The sequence below is a fragment of the Vanellus vanellus genome (genome assembly GCF_965231255.1).
Source record: "Vanellus vanellus genome assembly, chromosome: 5".
Classification (NCBI taxonomy): Eukaryota; Metazoa; Chordata; class Aves; order Charadriiformes; family Charadriidae; genus Vanellus; species Vanellus vanellus.
The window spans coordinates 64,469,838-64,497,101 of NC_138910.1; the positions used below are offsets into that span (position 1 = coordinate 64,469,838).

At 37.4% G+C, this 27,264-nt stretch overlaps 1 protein-coding gene across 2 annotated transcripts in view; it reads right to left on the bottom strand.

Annotated features, from left to right (window-relative positions):
* The window catches only part of PKN2 (protein kinase N2), a 58,428-nt gene that overhangs the window by 16,903 nt on the left and 14,261 nt on the right, over window positions 1-27,264 (bottom strand). For both annotated transcript variants that reach the window (XM_082483215.1, XM_082483216.1), the window contains exons 2-5: window positions 15,000-15,300; window positions 6,667-6,818; window positions 1,904-2,021; window positions 81-226 (exon numbers count right to left, since the gene is read on the bottom strand). In XM_082483215.1, coding sequence (XP_082339341.1) covers window positions 81-226; window positions 1,904-2,021; window positions 6,667-6,818; window positions 15,000-15,300 — 717 coding nt within the window. The remainder of the gene's footprint in view (window positions 1-80; window positions 227-1,903; window positions 2,022-6,666; window positions 6,819-14,999; window positions 15,301-27,264) is intronic.

The following is a 27,264-nucleotide window of genomic DNA, read 5'->3' on the forward strand; positions in this document are numbered from 1 at the left end:
AAAAATTGAAATATTTCTCTTTTTTTTTCTTGAAAGAACATTTAAAATAAAGTATCAGAAATTTTAATGATGTAAATTACTTCTGAAAGTGCCTTTCTGTCCGTAACTTTCCCAGATCCAAGTAATTTCATCACATTTTTTGCACCTTCTGCTACAGCATACTCTATCCTAAAATGATGCCGTAATTCTTCCATTCGGAGTTCAAGAGGACTTATCACAGGTTTTGCTGCAAAGAGATATAAACAATCTTCATTGAAGACCATGCCCATGTTTAATTTCTTTAATATTAACGCCTTCCCCACATAAACAGGGGGAGGGGAGAAAAAAAGAAGGAGGAGGAAAAAAAAAGAAAGAAAATAAAAAAAAAAAAAGAGAGAGATGCAGATTTGGTAGTTTATAGAAAAGCTGGAAGTATGTCATAAACGCAACAGTGAAATTTTAAGCATCTGCATTTGAAGGAAGAAATAATTAATCAGGGCCTCAATCCAATAAACAGGTCCTACTCCTTGAAGAGATATAATTGCTAGAGGATGCAAAAAAAAACATGTCTCCAGGGGAGTTAAGGGACAAAAGCCAAATTTCCTAACATCATTCCAGTTGGCAAGAAGGTTTTGAGGCTGCCACATTTTTGAACCACTCTCTGAGGATCTATCTTTCAAACTGCTCTATAGTTAAATAGATCCCTGATCTGTTTCTGATAATCCTCCTGCTTCACACGAAATCCCAGGGAATTCGGCTTCTGCCAGCACAGAATCCAAGAGGTCCCATACATTGCCTTCCCCAAATCGTTTGGGTTAACCATTCTAATGTCCACTTCTTACAGTGCTTAGATTTCTTAAACAGAGTTAGAAACTTTCCTGGATAGATTCCTTTCTGTTTAAAGCTCCAAGAGTAACAGGAACGCAAAAAGGCATTTGAAACCTCTTTCTAGCTTGAATACCTTTTTCTTTTGAACAAATGACATACATAATCCATGTACTAAGATAGGGTGTTAAAAAAAAAAAAAAGGGGGGGGGGGGGCGGGGCAAAAAAGCCAGAAGTATCGTAAGTGTAAAACCAAACAAAACCACCCCCCCCACCCCAACCCAACCCAAATCAAAACCACACACACAAGTTTTTCTCTTTCTAGGATACATCCAGGCCCTGATTACAAGTATCATCATACAACTTAAATACCCAGAAATACATGAGCCTAAAGTTCAAGACTTGGAGATGTACCAATATGCCCACAATTTTATAGTACACTCGTGCTATTACAGCTCAGGGGTATTTTTTTTTTTTTTAATTAAAAGATTTCCAAACAAATGCAAGTTTAAAACTACTTCTGAAATGCAGCATGAGTATTTCAAGTCAGGTCATTTTAAAAACACTGTTTTTTTTTTTCGTTGTTTTTAAAATAGTTGTTTCCTACTCAATCTAGCCTAAATACCCATAAAGACATCAACAATTTGCCTCCATCTGTGCTCCCATTAGTAATAATAAGGTCAATCTATTTAACTATGACAAGCAGGCTTTGTACCTGCATCAGATTATTATTTTTTTTTTTTAGGATAGTGAAAAGATTATATGCTTTGAATAAATTACTGTTTATTGTCAAGACAAAAGAAAGCACGCATGAAGTGAGAATGAAGACCCCGAAGCAAAAATGGACTGCATAAGGTATAAAAACAATGAAGAAGAGAGATTGTATTTGTCTTCATTAAGCTTAAGGTATTTAGCTTCGAGTCAGGTGTATTTGGCATCCTAACACACAATGGTATGCCTGGTCTCTGATTATTTTCGGTTCATGCACATTTTGTCTAACATTCCTACTAGAAATTGATGATAACTCTGTGTGCATATGGGTACATATCTACACGGCATTCTGAAATTAATTATTTGTATTTTCTTTCTATTCCATCACCATTATCAAAAGCCAACTCATTGGTCTGGACTGCCTGAAGAATCTGCATCCTTATAACTTCTATTTTTGTCTTGCTGTCCTGGAGCATCTGCTGAGCTGTGGCAAGAAGTTTTCGATCCTATTAAAACAAACAAAAAAAGTTAAAATCATAAACTCTTCATAGAACAAAACACATTGAAAGCTTCAAAACCCACACGCTTTAGGAAGAAGAACTGAATCTATGTAGTTCATTCGGTATAGCATACCAATTCAACTAACCACATCAGGGTATTAGTGGAAATTAAGTTAGGATAGAGGCATATTCTGGTTGATAAAAAAAAGTACAGGCCACTCCCATGGAAACTGTATCTGTTTAAAGTTGAATAAAGAAGGCATGATCTAGCAACATTACATGTTTAGATTAACGTTTTGTAAGCTGATACTAAAGAAAGGACAAGATATTAAGAACAAAATACCTCCACCCTTCGTAGAATGACTCAAATTTACTGAGTATGATGAGAACTCTTCTAATGGACAAATTTGCTACACTATATCCAAATAAAAATAATTGTACCAATTCACTTGAGCTGATTTTCAATCTTGAAATTAGAAATATGAAGTTATCTTACATAGGACATTACAAATAAGTCTGCAGTATGTTTTTCAGAACAAATCAAAGCTGAAGAATTTTTTTATCATTAATACATACATAATATATGAGGGTTGCCTCGTTAGCTATTTCATCAGCAACTTAAAGTCCAGTACTTTTCATCTAAATGTACTAAGCTATTCAAATTTTGTTTTAAAAAGCAGTACCACAAGAAGCAGTTTACAAGAGAACATTTCTGAAGATGAACTTTCAAACTAACCGATAATACCATTTCATTGTCAGGAGTGCAGACAGCCATCCACACCTTTCTCAGGTATACCATTTTTTGTCCTCCTGCTACTGGAGATCTGACTTATAGTGGATTATCAAATGGTTCTCAGATATGGAACTGTGCATGTGCTTCTATGGGTGCTGCATGGCTCTCTCTAAATGTTCTAGGAATTACCAGATAACTTAAGAGTGATCTGACTTGAAGTAAGGAGAAAAAAAAAATAAAAAGGAGTATGAGAAAATTTAAGGCAGTCTATTTGTCCTGTCTGCGCAGTGCCAATCAATCACAGTAATTAACAGTAGTCAGCACAGATGAGTATCACACTTGTTATAGCCCAAAGGGTATTTTGGTTAACTCATTTTGTAGCCACTCTATAACCTCATTAATAACTTACTTTCCCATGGACATGGTTTATACTTATATTTTTAATTTTATAATGAAGTTATCAATTATTTAAGAAGTTAAAGAAATTCAATTCTTCCCCTTACCACAACCAAGACAAAGAACTGCAGTGTAGCACAGATACCTAGAGCTAGAAATACTGGCACCATGAAGTATACTGCGAGAAAAATCAGTATGCTGAGAAGAGAGAAACTTACCTTCATAGAGCTCCACTATGACCTTGTACCTAATGTATTACTCATATAATTTAATGCTGCCCTATGTTCTGCAGGGTAGATACGCTAAGACATACACATGAAAAGGCTTTGGCTGTGTTGGGAGAAATTGTGCCCACTCTGCATACCATAGTCTCAGAACTGTTGGTTTTAAGTTTTAGTATTGATCAACATTTCAGAGATACCACTAGTTTTCATATTTTAAGATTCCACGTTAGCTATCCAACTGTTGAATGAGCGCACCGAATTTCCTAAATAAATGCCTTCTCAAATACAAATGTCAACTTTTGAAATAACCACTGTCTACAGCAGAGTATAGGATCTAAGTAACAGATTACAAGCAACTCTAGAATCCCGTACTAAACCTTATCCATGCATCATTCTGAGGTATAAATAGGCTGCAAGTGTTTCTTTGTCTGTATCTACACATTTATCTTATTTTTGATCTTGCTGCTCTTGATTGTCCCTCATATCCTATTACTGCAATGGATTTGCTTGCTCAGGGGCAACATCAGCCCTTCAACGTGTAAAATGGCAGCAATTCAGGATTATAGAGATATCCTTATGTTTTCAAGAGACAGAAAATCCCATCTTCAGAATCAAAATGGATGTGTTATACTCAGCAGCTCTTTTAGTGTTGGAGGCTGAATACAAAGTATTTCAAATCATCTCCTGAGTACAGAAGAACTGGCAGCGTCTGTAAAAGTGATCTGCAAAGCTGTCGTGGGATCTCAGAGAACCCACACAAGTCCAAGGAAAGATGATCAATATCTCAGAAACACTTAAGTCTGAATAGGTTGAGCTGAATGTTACTGAAGCAAGTAGACTATGTACAAAGGGAAAACCTTCCCATGAGATGATGGGTTTATTCCTACTAACAGACTGCTTTTTCATTTTCAATAAACAAATGATGACCTCCCTCAATTAAATTTAGGTCTGAAAATAATACATACAATTTGAAATTAGCTCACATAGTACACGTGAATAAAGGTCACAACAGAGTTTAATATGTTTTAAAGAGGATCCCGCAACTACTTTTTTTAAGAACTACCAGATTACTGGAGTTGGATTCAAACTGGGAATTTTCTGCCCCCTTTGCCCACCTCATCCAGACACTCGAGTTGTTTTAAGCTCTGCTTTTAAAAACATAATCACGGTGCTCAAGTCTACAGTTTAAACCTGCCAAACGAACTCACTACTGATTATTAAGAACATGAGAGAATGAATACGCACACTATTTCCATCCTGTCTGGCGAAGCAGCTGGCTACACTTTTGTGTTTTCCAGCTTGCCCTCCCCAGCCCAGCTACTATATACACCCAATCTGGTAGGCTGATTTAAGCATTTACCAATTGCAAATACAAGATTCAATCATCAATTTTAATTACAAGCCTCAATCATACAGCAAGCCAGAATTTATCCTTTCTACCTACTCTGATCAAAGCTTGCTAACAATGTCTAATATTATAGCCCAAGTGTTTAGGTAAGTTTTTTTCAGGCTGTTATAAGGTTACTTGCTGAGGGTTTATTAGGAACATAATTCATGCATGTCTTTTGATGCATTTGGGTCAGCTGATTATTATTTTTAAGTGTACCTGGTGTTAAGTACATGGCCCCAGAGGATGTAGACTCCAGGGTTCCCAGGAGCTAAGGGAGTTCGGTGCATGGACAGCATTCCCAGGCCCTTAGTCATAAGGTGCACTCCAGACATTTCTTCCATCTGCCCCAGGCTAGTGGATTACAGTTCACTTTCCGAGAAGGCTACCAAAGTACCAGGTGGTTCGACAGAAGTGCTGCTGGGACAGAACGAGCTTGATGGCACCTACGGTCCACCTACTCTGAACTAATTTTTCTGGGAGTGAGCAGCGTTTGCTGCAACTTTTGTGAGGTATAAGCAAGTCAAACAGTAGGCAGCTACAAAGTATTCTGCCTCTCCACCAGTCCCAGGCAGAAATTCCCTCAGAAACAAAGTTCCTTTCCAACACTATTTGGTCAGTATCAATTATAAGGGGTAGCGGCACAATTCACAGATGTCTACTCTTCAAGTCAAACACTTCTTTTTAATAAGTTTACTGATCCAGCTACGTGTTGTTGGGTCAGTAGGTTAAGAACTTAAAACATTTCAATTTATTCTGTGTCTGGACACAAAAACTTCTCGCCGAGCTGCTGCATACTATTTGTTAGATCTATACTTGTCTTTCCCCTTATTTGGAAACTCATCTCCTTAACAATTTAGTAAAAGTAAATGGAAAGAACAGGTAATGATTAACTAATGAAGGGTGAAATTAAGGGTTAAGGGGCAGTTAAGTAATGGATACTCCCCCTTTTTCTCATTTGAGAACTATGACTCCCTTATAGTCATAAAACATAGTTTGGTTTTTTTTGTTGTTGTTTGGTTTTTTTCACTTAAAAAGGTTTGGCTTGTCTTTCAGTTGACTTATGGGATTCTTAGTGTATGATGAATTTTATTACGTAGTTAGGACTATGTAATAAGTCAAACCCATTTAGGGGTTTGCTAACACTTTCCCCCCTCAGCCCCGGAGAACTTCTGGTACTGTCAAGAGAGCAAGTGCAAGTGCGCATGTGTTTAAAATTCAGATCTGGAAATAAGCGTAGCTTTATTTTAAATTTCAGTTTGATGCTATCAGATGCTACCTCTGGAATACCACACTTCTGTAAAAAAAGTATTTTTATGTTTATTTTATGTGCATGTGTACTAATGCAGATTATAACAACTCTTATCAGAGTACTATACACATCTTACTAAAACAAATATTTGGTACAAATCTTTTTACTGCCAATTACAACTAGATGACCATTTCAGAAGCATACTTGGCAATGCCACCTTTTTTGTAATTATTGTGCACATTACAACTTTAAACTCATGGGCTTTTGGTGTTTTTTTCCAGGGTTTTTTGTTTGTTTGTTTTTTTCCGAGCAGGGCTAGGAAAAGCATCAGATACCAGCCAGTGTCATACCAAGCTTTGCTGCTAAGTGAATCACACATGATCAAAGATTACTAGATGTACTAAATTTAGTAAGCCGGATTTGTTATTTGGGTTGAACTGCATGTGGACAAATTGATAAAACAATTACTTGAGTGGGTATCAAACCACAACAAAAAATGGTAGAGCAATTTGTAGCAGATTTGACATAACAACTTAACAAAAATACACCCCAAACTAAAACCACTGAAATTTCATACTATTTATACATCATACATTCACACCACAGCAATATGAAAATCCACAATCATTTCGTGTTCTTTAAGCATTCCAAAGCCTTACCTTTGAAGAGCCATTTGAGTACATCTGTATCATATTTTCTGCTCCTTGTTTTACCTTCAGTTCTATATCCAATTGCTTCTTTAAGGCCATCAATCTGTTGTTAGTAGAAAAACGAGGATCGCTATTTGGAGTATCAGGAGTCCTAGGACAATCTGTGATTTAAAGGTAAGATGTAATGTGTGCAAAAAAAGAAAAAAGAAGAAAAAAAACCAAACCCCACAAAACCCCAAACCCCTCCCCCCAAACCTACCCTAAACTCTATGCTATTAAGTTATAGATTAAACAAAGCTGGAACATCATACTTAAGCACTAAGACTGACCCTCCTGTCCAGAGCTACTTTGCAACAGCACTGCAAATGCGCCTTAACATGAAAAGCCTCACGAAAGCCTAGTGACTCCTACACACGTCCTAATTCACATGAATCACTTCCGGGGGTGGTAAAATAGGCAGGTTTGCAGCTAGGTCTATTTTCGGTTCAAAGGAGATTTATTTCTTCTGGAACGGCTTGAGTCAATTAAAAATGTAGTTTTCCATCAAGCTTTCTTACGCTCCTGATTTTAAATCTAAGTGTTTTAAAACTAAACAAACTCGGACAATAATATTCAATATTAATGTGCACGGTCTAAATACAGATCTTAAGTAGGTCCTCATAGATTCCAGTGTTCACACTGCAGACGCGGTTTATGTCAAAATTAAGAATACATAAAATGACCCTTTTCCTTAGTTGTAAAGTTGAATGTTTTTTGCTCTGGAATCATAACAGAATCCTGGGATAATTTAATATATAGGCAGACAGGTTATTGAACAACTGTGATCTGTGGGAAGGATAAAGCTTTTTCGTTTGACAATATTACTGTGTTTGGATCTCCATCTTGCTGGATTAATTTAATGGAATACAAGTTACTTTTACCAATCAAATATAGTCATACTCCTTAACTTTTCTATCGTCCCCCAGAAAAGTCTATTAATCACTGGTTCATATTTCAGCTTCTGCAATGTGAACTGTTCACGAACTGAAAGTAAGTGGCCACTGGACTATTTCCTAGTACTTAACTGTTTCCACCATGACTGTCCTTTTAGCTAACTATCTTCTCTAACAGTCCCAATGATTTCTAGTTCAAACTTTCTGTAAAAGAGGATAAACTACGTCCGCTGTAGCAATAATGTTTTTTTGTTGTTGATTTCTTTTACCCTAACGACTGAGAGTATACCTCCTCTATGGGGAAATTACATTAGATGGTCTCCTGGAAGATAATATGTACCCAATACCAACAGTACACTCTTTTTCCAATTTTAATTAATTTTCCTTGAATTAAAACTAGGATGACGGATTAAGTTCCTCAAATCCTCAATTATTAGAAAACACAGGCATTGCACAAGTAACTTACAAATTATTAATTATGAGGTGTCATGGGGAGGAGGTGTCTTATCTGCCATTTCATATTTCTTCTGTAGAAGCTTCTGATAACTAATTTTGGAGATTTAATACATTTTACTTTCAAGTTTGCTGTGTAATTTCCTCCTAAATTGTAATCTTTGCTGAGGCTACATACAGATTTCATTTAAGGAGAAGTTTTAATTTCCTCCGCTGCTAATTTAATCTTCAGTTCAAGCCACTTTGAGACTCTTGCTGCATCTTCACTACTTAAAGGTAGTGCAGAAAATACCAGATGTTTAAAATAAAAATAAAAATAAAAATCTGTGCTATTCCTCATCTGTTTTGTCGTTCATCCTCTCCTCAATGTTTTGGCTTGGTTTCTCTCTGAAATATCGCACTTGAACAGCTTTACCTTAAATCTGTTATTAATAAAACAGAGATTAACAACATGTTTTTTTCCTCACTTATGTCTTCACATTCAACCAATCCTCACTCAATAATCTATTCAAAATTAGAACAAATGTGAAACTTGAAAGTCACAATGTCAAGTCTCCTTGTAAAGTAGATTAATTATATACATGAATATTTACCAACTTTAGATTTTGTAACGCAGGCCTCTACCACTTAAAGATCCCAGCCCTCTGATGATTCCTGGGAAGACTGTGGTGCTCCTGAAGTCTGTTTTCACGGCTTTGAAAGATGCACACAAGCAGTCTTCCTTTGCATTAAAACAACACTCAAGTTGCAAGTCAAGGACTAATTAGAGATACCACGGTTCAGGCTGTCCCAGCAGCTGTTATTATCTCCCTTTGCGTGTCTGCACAGTGAAGGTGTAACCACATCACTTACCTGGGTGATCTCAAGAGCTGGTCTGCTCTTGTGGATCTGAACTCCCCTCTACCACTTAGTTTAAATGGTCCTACTATGTGATTTGTTAGCAACAAGCAGCAAAGGAAACATCTCTGCAGGATGGACTAATCGGTAGGAAGAAATAATTTTTTGCTTTCAGGCATAATAGCTCTCACTAAACTCCCGAACATGGAACAACATGGTTTCTTAACAAAGATTTTTTTTCTTTTTTTTTTTTTTTTTTAAGAAAAAAAATAATATTTACCAACAGCTTTTCAGAAATGGCTTCCAAGTGGCTCCTTCTCCCCCCGACCCCATTACAATTCACTAAGCAGCCTGAAGCAGCTTCTTATAGAAGAATTCAGATTAAAGTTTTAAGTCAGCTGAACAAACTGGTCCTATTATGGAAAGCACTGACAATCTTCGCAGCAGCACTACAAGCTGCATCTGTATTAGCTGTTTCCCTCTCTGTAATGTCTACTAAGGTTGTAATCACTTCGGTATGGCTAGTTATCGCTGATCTATTTGTATAAAGCACTATACAGAGGAGCTCAAATCTCATCTGGAGACATTTAGTCGCCTTCATAATACAAATAAGTAATAAATTCATCTAGATAATTGCAATCAATGGGATTTATATATGGGCTTAAAGTTAAACAAGAGTTAAGTACTCGTACCAAATTGATACTTCACTCCAGTAGATAAGTAGGGACTGGGGAAAATAAGAGATTCTCCAGTTTGCCATGACTGTTGGTCAATAAGGACAGAACGAGACTTGGCATTTTGTATGCATTCAAATCCTACTTTGCACAGGACAGCAAGAGCTTTGCTGGGGTATGGATTAGTGCCCGGTGGCATTTTCTTCTTGAGAGTGAATATCAAGTGAAGTAACTGATGAAATGAAGTCAAGTTCACTTGAAATACAAGTAACTAGCATGTTATTTTTGCTGAACAACTATGAATGTTGTTGCTTAACACTAATGAGTTTTGTGCAGCCTCTTAGCATACATCCAGGCTGCTGGAAGAGCTGCAGTACTGCTTCCCCAGCACCTGCAATATCCTGTTCTCATGAAAATATACTTATAAGACTTAAAATAAGTTAATAGTGATGGTTTAACTGATTTTTTTTTTTTAAATGTCTGGACTGCATCAGGACAACGGCAGTTTTCAGTCTGAAATGTTTATCTTTTCTCTTCTGAAAATCTTTTCAGTGCTCACCAGCAAAAATTTCTTGCTTCTAAATTGCTTTTTACCAGTGCTCCCATCTAAACTATATTTATTAGAGTAGTGACACAACTCTACTCTTCTGACACTGCTGCTCATTCCTTTGGGGACTCTTCCTCAGATGCTATGTATGCTATTTTTTCAATAAACTCAGCATGAAATCTAGGATCCCATGTAACTTTCTGAATTTGGGTTCCCAGATGGTATTGCACCATGCTGCCAAGCTACTCAAGTAGCAGGAAGTGCCTTTTGGTAAATAGTTAATTTTAATCTTATTTGAGGATATTTAATTGCAGTTAGCCTCATCAGTGTCATACCCAACAGAAATACCTGTGATGCATACTTAGGCATTGCTGGAAGGGGGAAGAAAGAAGCATCAGCAGGCTTTTCTCAAGGAGTCAGATAGTTGCATCAGCACTTGAACTAAGCCATCAGTAAGTCCAGGGCAGCAGTGGACATTCTGCACTCAGAGAATATCCAGCGCTGACCTCCTAGAAACTTTGGAAGTTGAATTTCAATTCAGTAATGGCTAATTTTAACCACTGAACAAGTGACAGGAGATTGTTTCAAATTGCTTAAATAATGTTATTCTACATTAAGGTTCCCAAAAGTTACCATGAAGTTCCTATGGATAGAAGCCTTGTAGGTGGAGTCTGCTGGCTAAGAAGTCAATTTGGTTGCTACCTCTACCAGTTTCCAGTAATTGATCTTATATATGGACACTCTGATGTCTGACAGATTAACCTAGTTATTTGTAGGAACAAAGAAATCCTCCAAACAGTCTCTCTCACTCCCCTGTCAGCTAGTCATATTCCTAAACAAAAGAATTTATTTTATTTGTGACCCCTACAGACAAATTTGATGTAAAGTGGATAGCTTATAAGTTAGTTAGGAGAATGGAAGAAGAGGCATGAACTTGTCTTTTTGATTTCATGTTCTCTATGTTCTATCCAGTCTCCTCAATTCCCTCAAAGGTTTTTCTATCATCTCACCTCCCTATCCATTTTCACTTCAGCTCTTTACTTCTCTTTTAAAGAGATTAATTTCCCAATTGATATATATATAACCTACATATCAACTAATGCCCAATTAAATCATTGACTTGCTGTAGGTAAGCTATTTCAATCATACACCTCAATAAGTCATATTAAAACCCACAATCTCTACTGCTACTTTTTAGACTTGTGAAAAGAGTATCAATTTAATCTGTGCTACTGTGTAGAAGTATGTTTTCAAGATACAAAATTTCTTCATCTCTAAAACTGAAGTAATTATCCCCATGTCATGCATTAAAATAAGCTCCTCAGACTTTCAGCAGCGACAGTCACTAGGCTTGTCCTACTCTTTTTGTATTGCTGCATTCTGCTTCGCTTTTAACTGCTGACCTACATATTTTAAAACTCCGTGAGCTAGGATGACTAATACCCTGCATGATAAGGGCAGACCTGGGGACAAAGTCCCACTTCAAAACCAAATCTAGATTCATCAGCAATCCCAGAATGTAAAGTAAACCTATGTTATGCTGAAAGTTGTTTCTGAATCATACATCCGCTGCCAAATCTACCCTCACATTCAGCAACATAGCTTTTTGGCAAACTGCAATTTTTGGTTAAGGTTCAACACCATTTCTTCAAATAGTTGTGAAAATAATTTCCTATGGCATTAGGACATGGAAAGCTTCCAGCTCTAGGCAAACTACCATCAAAACATCTCAACTTGCTTGAAATGGAATGTTATTAAAACACATTTTTCTAAAGTAGGTTCATTAACACTACATTTAATAGTTTTAATATGTATCAATTACATTGTGCTGATTAAACAGAAGCTACACTACAAACTAGTGGTTTGTTGAAAAAAAGTAATGCACATTACTGCTTGATACCATAAACAACAGTAAGAATCACAACAGCTCGCATGGCACTTTTCAGCTCTAAATCTGGAGCACTTTAAAAATATATGTTCACACCCACTTTTCAGATACAGGAACAAGGAAAGATAAAATGGCTTTTCCAAGTTACCACAATGACCTTTCAACAAGTCAACAGAAACCATCAAAAATCTTCGGAGTTCAGGCCTGACAGGTCAACAGGATCATCATCTTACAGGCAATGATTCTCTCAGTGTTACTTCCCAGTGGATCTCAGTCCTGACTTTGCTACTTAGATCCTGCAAAAAACCTACACAATATATTCTAGATAGGAGGAAAAAAACACAGGGCCACCCCAAAAAGTATTGAAGTACATAAAGAGAACACAGACCTTGACACACACCCTCTTTATCTTATTTTCAGTATTCATGCTCTGCACAGGCTAAAAATTTCCCATCTATTTCCTTCTCTATTTTAAATCATTTGTCACTAACTGACCAGAAGAAGGTCAAACACAAGCTAAAGTGAAAAGCTGTAACTTAGAATAAAGCTAACCTCTGGAAACAATGCACTTATTTAGGGAGCTCCCATATTCATCAGTAAACGATTATTAAATTCACTGTTGATCCCAAGCAAAAGCAAGAATTCCCAAACTGAGATACCTGTGACCTCTCCACAGAGGTATCCTGTCAGATGGTAGTGATCTTTAGGACTATGTGTCTACATATTTGCTGAATATTATGTGTGGGTGTATATATACACACAAACACCCACACAGTTGGCATGACTGAAGTTTTACATTAGCAACCTTATTTTGCAAAGGCCAAACCCACTAATACCGTAAATCAAGCCTAAGACTTCAGTATTAAAAAAAATCAGAGTATCACCTAGATGATCTGCACCATTAGTCTCAAGACAGACAGAATGTTTACTAATAGCGCTCCTCCCCCATGAATAAGGCAGGAGCAGGCGATTAAATTACAAGGCAAACAGTATAAAAAACTCAAGCATTTTAATTTTGGAGGTTGGGTGCTTGTAGATCTTAGATCTAAAAACAGATATTAAAAGAATTAAAGACTATTTTTTAGAAGGTTATGCAATATATTCTATTAAAATGGGTCTCATATAGGAATAACTGATGCGATGCTATACAGAGAATATAAAGATCTCAAGAGAATCAGTAAGATTTTTCGTGCATATTTAAATAATTAAGACTGTAAAAGCTATCTAGCAATAACACTTTGAATGGAATTAATGTTAAGAACATAGTACTAAGAAGTTGAGCATACAACAAAAGCAGGTAGAAGCACATAAGTTTATCAGCCATGACCTTTTATCCCTTGAGTCTTTCGTGAAGCCTCTGGTATTTGAACACAAGGCAAGAGGAGCCTGGCTGCTAACAGTTATTCACAAGAGCAATGGGCACTGCTGGCCTTTTCAGAAGTGTACTAAGGATGTGAATAACATTATTTAGGATCTTTGTACCCAAACCATCTCTTTAGAATGAGTAAATGCTTTCTTAGGGTCTACAGCACAAGGTCAATATCGCTCCTTAACACATTGTGATAAGAGTTTTAAAACACTACACTGGAAGGGGGCACTCCAACAAGAGCATTCTGTGCTCATCTACTTTCAAGTTCTACTACTAGATGAACTTCACAAATTTATGTCTGCACAGATTTTTATATTTCGTCTATACACAGTTTGCATGCTATTTTCTTTCTGCTCCACTCTTCCCGTTCCTTTAAAAGCCACGCTACTGTCAACACTGAAGCGGATTTTCATAAACCTTAGGCGATATGGAACAGAATGCTTCACGCCTACTAAAAGCCCCATGGCTATCTATGAAGCATGCATTATTGTATTCATTCCCATTTCATGATGCAGCAACTACTTTGCCTCAATAGTTTCAGCTGTCCGCCCTTTGCCCCTTGTATCTCAAGGGGAATAAAAGCAAAAAATGCAGAGAATATGGAGAATACTGTGCAGGCCACCATGAACACCTCAACACTTTTGCAGCATGTCACAGGGTCAGAGAGTATGAATTGCTGACATCACCTGCCAGTATTTTCCTAAATTCTCAGTGTAACCAACCTTTCTTCACAAGGATGATGCAGTCTTTTATTCTACTGCTCAAGATTCTTAAGGCTTGGCATTCACTGCACAAACACCTTCAATGGCTTGTGCAGCACATTTAATAACATTTCGCCAAGAAGAGTCTGTGCAATGTGACATCATCAGGCTGGCAATATCTCCTGTCATTCCACAAAGCTGAAAAAGGACTGTTTACTTTCACAACACTCTATTTTAAAATACCAAGCCTGGTATTTTTAAAAAATACATTCAAAAGCAGTATTGACTCACTGCCATGCCACAGAAAATACTAATTAATTACAACCATTCTGTGAAAACAATTTCAAATTGTCTTTAAAATGTTGGCTTTGTTGTGGAAAAGCCTGAAGACTTAAATTGTTGCCACAGTAAGAAATGTTTGATAAGATAGTTAGGTAAATGGCGAAACAGAAAAACGTTTTTAAAAATTAGATTTAAGTTAAGAAAAAAAAAAAAACAAAACCCAGCAAAACTTAAATAAATTTTTTTCCCCCCATAGAATAAAGAGGTGTATTAATGCTGATGCCTACCGCATAACTCAGAGAAAGTAATTGGAAGAGCTACTGAAATTTGCTTTTATACAGTGAAAAGCTATTCGGAAGTATTACAATGATTAAGAAAACACCGTAACATACTAATAACTGAAAGTGAAGAACTGGTACACGTTAAGTTAGTCTTTAGAGCCTCATGGAATAATCTGTGAAATACAGTGCACCCCAGAAAACAGTTTAAAACTCAAAGGGACTGTACACTTATTTGTGATTCAAAACAAATAGACATACGTAAGTAACAAATTCACCAGCTACAGATTTGATAGTTCCCAGAGCAATTTTTTCAAGTGAAATGGTATACAACTTATCTAAGCTAAGAGGAAAAACTGATTTCACAATAACTTATGGTACCTGCAACATCTTCTGGATCCGTTACAACAATGTGTGCATTTAACTCCTGTAACTTATGATGCAAGTCTTCTAACTTCTTATTTGATTTTTTCAAAATGTTGTCCACATATGCCAAGTTCTTTTTATCCGTCGTGACCTTCCTGAGGTTCTCTGCTCCCTCCTTGATTTTAAGTTCCTTCCTTATTTCCCGCTTGATTTGGTCCTTTACTTCATCCAGCTTCTGCTGTACCATTGTATCTGAAAAGTCCAACTTTTGGCCAGTGCTCACATTCTCAGAGGCTAGAAGACTTTTGGCATCCCCCTAGAAAGAAAAACAGTAATATAACTACTTGTTTCTTGACAACGCATGCTACACTGCAAACTTAAAATGACTAGGCTTTAGGTCTCTATGTTAAACACTCTACTTGTAAGACCATTTACTAACCATGGGTCTACACTCATGTTGCCCTAAAGCAACAATCTCACAAGACATTACATGTTAACTGGAGTTACATTTTACAACAGATTTATTTTAAATTTAGTGACATCTTTACTATGCCTATTTTTAACAGCAAGAGATTTAAATACTTCGGGATTTGTCATGGCTGCTTGCCTGGCAGATACATGCCTCAGAACTAATGACTCACATTTGTAATTTTCTAGATTTAATTGTGTTTTAATAGACCAAATGGATATGGGAAATAAGACTAAGTCTAACAATTATTAACTATGATGAATTTTTATACATTTATTAGAATATATTCCTTTTAAAGATTATAAAAACAAAAAAGTTAAAAAAAAAACCACCTTAGTGGCATTTGCAAATGTTTAAACACTGGCACCTTTATAAAGTTTCGTCAAGATGCTACTGGAAAATAAATTTGCTAGATTTTTTATTTTTCAGTTTCCCTCAAGTAAAGCCTTTGACTTAAAAAAATAATAATATTAAAAAGAAATAAATATTGTACTTTCTTGTGCAGGCAAGCTAGGCTGAAATAAAAAAAAAATAAATATGTTGCAGTGATGAGTAGGAGCTGGTGTAGTAAGGGAGCAGGGGTTGAAAAGTCTTCAGACCACCAGTACAGATGAGGTCATGTTTGTGCCTAGTATATGTTTACATATCATTGAGAAGTAAGAGTAAAAAGGGCATGGTATAGAACCTACATCAATAAAGTACAAATACAATTAATTACATATGTAATAACACTTCCTGTGTGTCTTACACATGGACTCTGTACAATAAGTAAGCACTAGGTCCTACCCAAGAAGTCTTAACTAGAGTTAAATGAGTGAAGATCAAAGAAGGCCTCTCCTGAACTTGGAATCTGATTCAGTCATAATTCAGGACGTATTTAATAAAGGAGTGGCCTGATCTGTATGTAACTACCCAAAAGACCAAAACTCCTGTAAATTTTCTTAAACACAATAAAAAAATTGCCTAGACTCATAAAATATATGGGTGGACAGTAGGTATTTGAAGGGATGACTAAAAATTTGAAAGTTTTGGGTGTAAAATGCCCAGATGGGTTACACCTAAGAGTGCTGAAAGAGTTGGTAGATGTGCTCACCAGGCCACTCTTCATAATTTATCATCAGTCCTGGCTAACTGGGGAGGTTCCAATGGACTGGAGATTAGCTGATGTGATGCCCATCTACAGAAAGGGCCGAAAGGAGGATCTGGGGAACTACAGACCTGTCATTCTGGCCTTGGTGCCAGGGAAGCTTATGGAGCAGGTCACCTCGAGTGCCATTACATACTATTTACAGGACAACCAGTCAATCAGGCCCAGTCAACACGGCTTCATGATGGGCAGGTCCTGCTTAATGAACCTGATCTCTTCCTATGACAAGGTAACCTGCTTGGTGGACGAGGGAAAGACTGGATGTTATTTACCTAGACTTCAGTAAAGCTTTCAATACTGTTCGCCACAGCATTCTCATGAAAAAAATGGCTTCCCAAGGCTTGGACAGGTGTACACTCTGCTGGGCCAAACACTGGCTGGATAGCTGGGCCCAGACAGTGGTGGTGAATGGAGTTAAATATAGTTGGTGGCTGGTCACAAGTGGTGTTCCACAGGGCTCAGTGTTGGGACCGCTCCTGTTTAATATCTTCATTAATGATCTCGACCAGGAGATTGAGAGCACCCTCAGTAAGTTTGCAGACAACACCAAGCTGGTGGGAGTGTTGACCTGCTTGAGGGTAGGAATGTTCTTCAAAGGGATCTGGATAGGCTGCATTGATGGGCTTAGGCCAATAGTATGAGCTTCAACAAGGCCAAGTGCTGAGTCCTGCACTTGGGCTACAACAACCCCATGCAACGCTACAGGCCTGGGAAGTAGTGGCTGGAAAGCTGCCTGGCAGAAAAGGACCTGGGGGTGTTGACTGACAGCCGGCTGAACATGAGCCAGCAGTGTTCCCAGGTGGCCAAGGCAGCCAACAGCATCCTAGCCCGCATCAGGAATAGTGTAGCCAGCAGGACTAGGGAAGTGATCATCCCCCTGTACTCTGCTCTGCTGAGGCCGCACCTTGAGCGCCGTGTTCAATTTTGGGCGCCACAGTATAAGGACATTGAGGTGCTGGAGAGGGTCCAAGGAAGGGCAACAAAGCTGGTCAAAGGTCTGGAGAACCAGAACCAGGCTGAGGGACTTAGGGTTGTTTAGTCTGAAGAAAAGGAGGCTGAGGGGAGATGTTATTGCTCTCTACAACTACCTGAAAGGAGGATGTAGAGAGGTGGGCGTTGGTCTCTTCTCACAAGTTACAACCAATAGGACAAAAGGAAATGGTGTCAAGTTGTGCCAGGGGAGGTTTAGGTTAGACATTACAAAAAACTTCTACACTGAAAGCGTTATCAAAGACTGGAACAGGCTGCCCAGGGAAGTGGTTGAATTGCCACCCTTGAATGTATTTAAAAGCCATCAAGATATGGTGCTCAGGGACACGGTTTAGAGGTGGGCCTGGTAGAGTTACATAACGGTTAGACTTGATGATCTTAAAGGTCTTTTCCAGCCATAATGATTCTATGAAAACTAGTTGTCACCATTATTTGCTGTAGGAAACACCAATAATACAGCAAAGAACACAGTAGAAGAAAACATTCAGGAAGGAGTTCAAGAAGCACAGCATTGGGCTAATTAACTGTAAGAACGTCCCAGAACACATGATCTCCAGATAGAGTCCACAGTGACTTGTTTGTTTTCAAACGAACTTGGGGAAATGAGGATCACAAAGGTTGTTCCTGGGCCATACATGTCAACAGGTAATGCTGGTCAAACTATTTCAATCTCTGCACATTGTAGTGATGTTGCCTTCCATAAGCAAGATCCGATCTACTAGTCCTCAACTACAGTATCACAAGTTTACTAAATCATCTTTAAACCCCTCTTATTAAAACATTTCTACCCTTAACTGCTACTTCTAGTCCAAAAATTCAGCAACTCAAAGACTTTTAAATATTAAAAAGTAGTCCGGATCACTGTCTTGCCATAGAATTTGTCTATTAGTGAAAAAGACAACAAACAAGCAATTTAAAAATGACAAACTGTGTAAGAAATGAAAGGGGAAAAAGTTATGCATATTTATACTTAAAGTGCACTTGTGAGTCCTGCAAGCACATTTCTGTTACTGCAGATTAAAATACGCAATTTATTCTGCATATGTAGAGAGGTTATTAATAGTTGTACTGGGAAATACATGACTGTTTCCATATATAGGCGTATAAAAAGAATCAACTTTTTTTTTTTTTAAAAGGGATGATCAATAGTGATGAGCAACTAGTACAAAGGTTCATATCCATAATGAAGGAAATCAACCACCATGTGTTGAGTGTTTTGTTTTGAGAAACAACTGAAACTGAAAATAAATTCATATAGCAATTGTAAAGCTAACTGTTTAATAATAAGTATATCCAAACTAGAGTCAGATCTTTGATTTCCTTGTTTGTCTAACACATAAAAATTTAGGATGTAAAAAAAGAGCTTCAGGATTAGTACACTAAAATTTAGCCTTTAAAAACAGAGATCAAAACAGTGTTTGTAAATAAAAAAGTGTGTATTTTTAAACCATAATCCTTTGTGCTTGTTCTGCAAGCTTCCTAGAAATAAACTCACCATCTACCTCCTTCAAAGCATATTACATTTTTCAAAGTTCACAGGAGAAAGACAAGTGGTAAATGTAAAAAAAAACACACACCAAACCACAAAACAACCCAACCCCAAAACAACAAACAACCCCAAAACCAAAAGAAAACCTTTATTCCATATTCCAATAGTACCTGAAGTATGCCAAAACGATGCCAAGAATATACACTTCTCAAACAGAACAATGTAATTAAAATATAAATAATTCAGAAATATTCTTGACTAGGGTTTCCCAAAGAGACTTCAGTTAATTGTTTATCTATTGAACAATAATGTATTTTGTTACAGGGGAGGTTTTTATCCCACTACAAGCCCTATATCCCACCTGTTAAAGGGATGTTATGTTCTTCCATTAACAGGTTTTTGGAGCCCTTGTTCCAGATATGGAGTCTCTAAAAAGTCTTCAATTAAATTAAGTCTCCATGTTCGCTAGTAATTTGCATTCCAAATTTCCAGTAATTAAGTTAAAGTTCTCCCCAGCTTGAGCAGTCTCAGCAACATCTTTGTCCCTGGACTTAAGAGTTTCAAGATACGGAGTCATCTTCTTCAATCTGCTTCCGAGATAGCTAAGAGTTCAATACTGTGGATGCTAACACTGGAAACTGTCGCATTGCCTATGCATTTAAGCATTCATCTTTAAATCCGCCCCAAAAGCCACAGATGATACTCCTTCTGTCTCTTGTCATCCAGAGTTAATTACACTTTTCAACTAAAAGTATCCTGTCACCTAGTTACCCAGACATGTCACCTGGCACAAAGGTCACTGTGAAACAGTCTTGCAAGGAAGCAACCTTGGACCCTGAAGGTAATGCTGTGAATGCAGAGCAAGTTAATTAGCCCAATGCTGTGCTTCTTGAACTCCTTCCTGAATGTTTTCTTCCACTGTTTCCTCTGCTGTATCACTGGTGTTTTCTACAGCAAGTGAAGTTGCTCTGCTCCTGCGCTGACCTGTTTTGCTGCTGGGATGCAATGAAGGTTTGATCCTCGTGCCACAGAGATGAGCAGCCTCAGCAACGTTCCATTTTAAAATGGAGGTAATGCCAAGATGGACACAACTAGACAGAACATCTAATAGTTCAGTAAGAGAAGTGAGGTAGGAGTTTTTCTTCAAGAAAAGGACCTTGCTAAAATGCCAAACTCAAACTCTACTTTTAAACTGAAAAATGACTTAAAACACAGGATGTTCTAGCTTTATTTGATGACAACCTATTAAAGTCTCTTGTTAGAGCTGAGTATTCTTTAAAAAAATTATTTTCCCCATTTGGATAAACCTCCCCCCAGGTTAAGCCTCACATCCATTTGGACATAGGTGTTCTGTCCCCTCAACCTGAAAACTTGGTATGTCAAGAGAAACAACAGTTGGAGGCGGGGACCAGGTCCGTTCATTGCACTGCTCAAGAAGGCAGGGTGCAAAGACAGAAGAAATCATTCACGTTCTCTATGCAAAGAAAGCATCAATGGATTTTGCACAGCCACTTCCTTTACTCTCCCTCCCAGAATCATTTAACATAAAATATCTTAAGAGTGGAAATGCTCTGAAGCAGATAATGACTAAACCACTCCCGCTGGCAAAACAGAGAACAGGCTTCACTGCTTTAAAATCTAAGACAAAAGAATGGGCAGCCAGTTCTCGATTCACAGTTTCTTTTTTAATTCTGGTAGTGTTTTGACCGCGGGTTAAAAGAGAGGAGCCAGTCTTTGCTGAGTGGTCCCAGGACTGGGCCACTTGGCATAGCATCCTTCTCTCCCTTGGGCCACAGCGGATGGCTGGTGAGCCAGTTCTTCACCCCAGCAGCAGCCAAGGACAGCAGGCACCCGGCGCCGGTCCCAACAGCCTGCGTCTGGGCTGTACGGAAAGCAACTGCAGGCAGTGGGGTGTACTTCTTTGCAAAGGGAAAAAACACGTTTATGAGCCAGAGTGGAGATTTCTGAAACTTTTCAGCATGTAATGAAACTGAAGCTATGTTTACTACAATAAACTATCAAGGACCACAAATTAGATACTACTACTTATGAAGAAAAAGGAAAAAGGAACCCACATATAGACCTTTCCTACTGCAATGGCCTAGTGACTCAACTTCACTTTGATTGCTGGCTCTAAGACTATCTATTTACACAGACAAATTCAAGATGCCAGCCTTCAATTTCTGTACTCCTGTGAAGTGTTTTAAGTATAGTTGCTGAAAGTAATGGGTAGTGGTCTGAGCACATCTTTTAATAATACACAGAGCCTGTTCTGGCTGATGTGGTAAAAGAGAGTAGTAACATTGTTTATGAAAACCCATGGGGGCCCTGCACTTTTTCCTCAGGTCAATTCTGACCCAAATAATTGGTGAAGCAGGTGCCTTGCCAAACTGCATTTACCACCCAAACTCCCATTTAAGAATAAAACATCTAAACTGCTGAACGATGGAAATGGTACTGCTGAATAGAAGACTGTACCATGAAGCTGAACATATCAGAGAATCTGCTTAAGTTGTGTAAACTGAATGACTTCTTATTCAAAATGAGATTCTCAAATTGCTACCTCTTAGAATAAAAAGATAATGCTAAAACCCTGGCCATTAATAATTCCCAAAGACTTGGTCCTAAGAGCACAGTACAGGTGCACTGCATTATACCATGTATTCACCATAGAGAATATTGACTAGGGTAAGAATTCAGATTGCTGACTTCTGGTAGGAATTGTTCTAGAAAGGGAAGTGGAGCCTTAAACTACAGCACGCTTAACACTTGATGAGTACTCATGCACAATATTATTTACACTCCACATTGACTTGCTACTAGCACACACTCAACCTGCCTTTAGAGAAAAAAAAAAAAAGGCCATATCAAAACCCACAGTAAAAACTGTGTATATTTTTTCGTAAAACAATTAACGTTCATTTTTATATGCTCTTGAATTTTAGTAACCATTTCAATAGACGATAACAGACAATTAAAGAATAAGAAAACCTGTTTAACAAGTATAGTAAAAAATTCTTTGCTATTTAATATAAGCATACTCATTCAAATATAAAAAACAGGATTTTAATCTTATGTGTGATTAGGTCTCTCAGTATAATTTTCTGAATAATCTTTTAGAAAAAAAAAAAAAAAGAAAAAAGTAAAAAAAGAAAAAGTTGTTTTTCGGAGCTAACTGCCAAGCTCCCTGAAGCTCTCTATAGTAAGTCCTGAAACTACAGTAGTCTTTGATTTTAAGAACAATGTTAATCAATTGCAAACTTCCCTTCCCCCTGAAGTCATTCATAAAACCAGATGTGACGGCTTGTCTGGATTACTGGAACTACATGGACTATTTCCTCCCGCCCAGAAGCAAATGTGATTGTGGTCAAGATCTCAGCACTCACCCAACGTCAAGAATAAAAAAAAGACCTTGGAGGCTTAATAGATTTTGGCATTAGTTTGCTGTGCTAACATGTTGCAAATCAGGATTTAAATTTAATCTAAGTCACAGCTCTCTGCTTTGTAACAAGAGGCTGTTTAAGGCACAAATATCCATAGCGCATTGCATTATACGTGGATGAATTCAAGTAGGACACTGATTAAATGAGGTTCAATTTTGGTGTGCAAACAGTGATGCCTTGCTGTATCTATGAGATGAAATAGAGTGTTCCTTAAAACAGGGATGTCCAACCTACAGTCCTTAATCATCTGGCCCCCTCTGTCCCTCTCACCCAGTTGAGCTGTTGCCCCGATGAACACTTCAGGAGGAATGTTTGCTTTTAACCACGTGATAGCTGCTGGGCTGCAACACTCCATCCTACAGCACCTGCGTGAAAAGCTGTGTGGCCTGCCTCAGCCAGAACATTGCACCTAAACAGGTATTAAAATTCCCTGGGGATCCCTTGCTAACATCTAGGCTTCGAGTCACAAACAATCCCCGATTAGGCCAGTGTTTACTAATGCAAAGAGCACGGTCCCCAAAAGGTACTCCAACAGCAGTGCAGACTTGCTTACAGCACTGGAAGCTGTGGCCATGCAGTGCTGTGCCAACATCCATTATAGAAAGGGGCATAAGAGAGAGAGATTTCCACACCGTGGAAAGGAAGGAAAACTTTGTAAGAAATGCTGCCTTCAGCTGCTTCTCATTGTAGCAGCTCCTGATGGTTTTATGCTAGAAGGACCTGAGAGGAGGCTTGCAAAGAAATTAAAAGAAAATCCCCACAATCACCTTTCTCATGATTGTGAGGACTCGACGGAGGCTATGGTGCAGCACAGCAACAAGTACCTGAATCTCAGATCAGCGGATGGCCACAGTATCCAAGAAGTGCGACTAGATATTCTGGCAACAGGTGTGGTACAGACACTTCAGCGGTTTCCGAACATTTATCTATAACTTCAAGTTCCTACGCCCAGCCAAGAAACTCCAATGGAGTCCAGCATAGTGGAAACAAACCTTACCTCTCCCTAGTTTCAGCTGTGCAAAATAAACAGCACAAATCCCTGTTATGATGAATGGGGCCTGCTGTCGCAACTTTTATTACGTGTATCCAGGAACAAGATCAGCATATTAAATTATGCCTATAATAACACCACTCCTCCATCCTCTATGAGGCCTTGTCTTAGTTTTAATTTAGCTTCTCATTTCTAAGTGCATGGGAAGTACCAATGACTATCCGTGGTGCTACAGTAACTGAGTCAGTATAACAAGATAAAGAAGCAGAACACATACTCAGAAGAAAACTGCATTTTACATAATTAATATGGTTTCAAGCAGACCACACACAGTAGGAGATGCTCCATTAAATACCAAAATATAAACAAGCTCTTTCAAGATACACAAAAAAGATTTCACGAACTGTTAATACCATACTGTATGCTGGAAATATCTCCAATAATGATGTGACATAGAACTGTGCCCAGAAGACTGAAGTAATTCCCCTTGAAATGCAGCCTCCCCTTGATGCACACAGTAGAAACACTGAAATGATAATTTCTCATCTAATTCCTGTAACATTATCATAGCATGTACTCATAATTTGATAAATACGCACACTCCTGTTTAAAAGTGGAGGAAATCCAGGTGGATTAAATGACAGTTCAATAAATGAAAGAGAAGCAAGTTCAAAGCAGCACAATATATTTTAAGAAAATAAGTCCCTTAGTCACAGTTTCTGAACTGGAGATGTACATTTAATGTACTGGACTGGGCAGCGAAAATGGACACGCATGTGTGTCATATCTCCTACTGCCAACACAGGAATTCCATGCACAAACTTGTTTTCATTTTCTAAGTTTAATCTGGAAAATTTAGTCTTCTTTTGAGACCTACTTTGGGAAAAAATCCTTAAGATACCATTACACAAATAAAATGTGAAGGCAGGTAAATGGCAGAGAAATTACTATATTTGTGTGTTTGACAGTTTGAGGCTGCTTTGAAAAAAAAAAAAAAAATTGATAGCAGAAATAAACATTGAAAGGGATTTAGGCTTTGGGGTTGTTTGTTATTTTAAACACTTTCAAATAAACATGAGTTATTGTTTTCTTCATGGGAAGATCTGTAATTTTCTGTACCATGTAAATATATTAACAACTTCATCCTAATGGCCTAGAATTATTTCTTGAATATACACAGTATGTACTTTTAAAATAAAATGTATATTTTAATATTCTTGCCAAATATTACTTATGGGTATGCATGGCATCCATTCCTTTTAGAAATTAATACACTGATTTTGAATTACTGCTAGAGACTAAAACAAGGGTTTTTTTTGAAAGAAATTTTTTAACACTAGACTCGTAACAGTTTGACTTGACTGATTTTGCTGTAGTTACATTAAGCTCCAGTTTGGTACAAGCAGTTGTTTTACTGCTCTGAAATGCTTGAAATCCAACATAACTTACTGAAGAAACAGAACTATTTAAGATAAAGCTAAGGTCATGCAAACATTGTGTGGAGAATTTGCCTCTAAGTACGGCTAATACAGACACTAGTAATCTGTCCACAAGAGAGAAACACTCTTCCCCTTCCCCAAATAAAACATAACTAGTAAGGCATCTGTTCAAGTGCGTGCTAAAGCAAACACCTAAAATAAAGCATTTCTGCTGCTAAAGAAAGTATAATTTTATGTCAACCCAATATAAATACTTTTATTGGGTTTTTTTAATGTAAAATATTTACCTAATTTTGTCTAACACTCACAGCAGAATATTACACATATCGCTCAAGATGTTAGAAAAAACTAATACTACTATATTATCCAAGCTATAGGATATGGTATTTAATTTGGTAGAAGAGATTTTCAAAGGTAAAAAGGTCAGGCAAGAGACATGAGTCACAATCACGCCTTATGACTTTGGTAACTCCTCCTCAAACACAACACAGACTGTACAAAGGTGACAGTTTGTTGGGCATGCGTCCAAAAAAGTATACTTACCTTAATGTAAAGTTAAAATTGCAACTATACATTTTCAACAGCTGTAATGTTAACATTAAGATAAATATGCATGGTTAAATTTCTGCTTATGACAAAGTTTTAATCACTACGCAGAAATATCAAAATAAAACCCCAAGAAACCCAAACCCCAATTATTAATACTTAATGATAAACAGGTCCACTCCCATTTGTAAGATGGTTTTCTTCTATTATGATAAAAATGAATTAGATAATAGCTACTATTACCTAATTAAAAGGTATTATTATCTATTTCAGACAATGCAACAGATTAATTTGTGGATGAGCAGAATAGTCAAAGTATCAGCTATTGCCACATCTCAAAGTGGTGGTACTTAAAGTGTTACACAATCTAACTAAACTACAGGGGAATGCTGAAACGCCTTACTACAAAAACAAGGCAGTACAATTTGGGACTTCTCTATTCTTTCAGTTCAGGTTAAAAATCTTAAGTCATTGATACGATGTAAAAGAAATGCTCAGCTAGTAAACAGGAATTTCTCAATAACATACATTTGTCAGGACACTGTCAAAAAACAATATGCCAATTTCTTTAATCTGAAAAGCACAGAGTGATCGACGTACGAGAATCTCCATTTCTGGAATGAATAATTATGATTTGGAAAATAAAAAACCTCTTTGTTTCGGGCAATTCCAGCTTTCAGCACATACAACTGATACGTTAGTCCATTTAACTTTACTATATTTTACAGTAGCTATTTTTAGCCATTGCAAAACTAATGGAAGAGCTGAGTCTACATTCCACTCTAATTAAGCCATCATCTTTAGCAGCCAACTATTTTGTACATTATAAATGCAGCAATACGTATCAGAGATAATACTAACATCTGTTTTATGAGGCAACAGGCCAAGTGGCTTAATACTAGATCTTGGTGAAGGAACCAGATTTTTTTTGCTTTCTAGGACTGTGCTACAGCGTCTTCACCACAGCATACTGGTTCCCCACCTTGGTAGCTGAATCTGTCATTACAGAAAAGGGGTGTATGTTTGTATTTATACCAAGGAACTATGTCTTTATACTCAAGGATTGAGATCTCGTTCATAGCAGTTTTGGCTATTATATCTGAAGTTACTTAAGTTCACAGCCTGCACTCCAAACAGCTGGAAATGCTGCTCATTTTCATCTCCAGCAGTAAAAGAAGCATGGAAAAGCCTCCTTAAACCCTTTCCTCGTCTTTACAGGTGGTCAGTAGAAAAGAGCACTTTTCACTATCAGGGATAAGTATTGCCACACCCAAAATTCCGCTTGCAGAGATGCAGGCATCTCATTTCATGCCTTTCCAGTAAAAGTTTATGGATGAACACAGAGTTATTTATAGAAGCATTACTTCACATCCCCATTTGTCTGAGACTCTTACAGAGCATCACTTTGTATGCCGTGATATATTTGAATAGTGTTTTTGGAACCCTTTTTTCTCTGACCCTTAAAATACAGTAGGAAATTTCTCACTGGCTCTTAATGTCTATCTTCTATCTAAGAATTCCCTAGGTATTAGAGAAGTCATGAAGAAACAGAAGCCCGTCTTAACCTACAACATGAGCAAAAAGAAAATTTCCTGACTTAACTGCTTTATATGTAAGAGCAATGAAAAAGAAGCAGGTGATCTCACTTACTGATTACATGTACTACAAAAAATTCTTAATACATTTACATTTCATAATAAAAATCTGCTTAAAGTTTTAGTTTAAAAAACTTTCTACATTTTCTTAGTTTTTTTAGAGCCCTGATC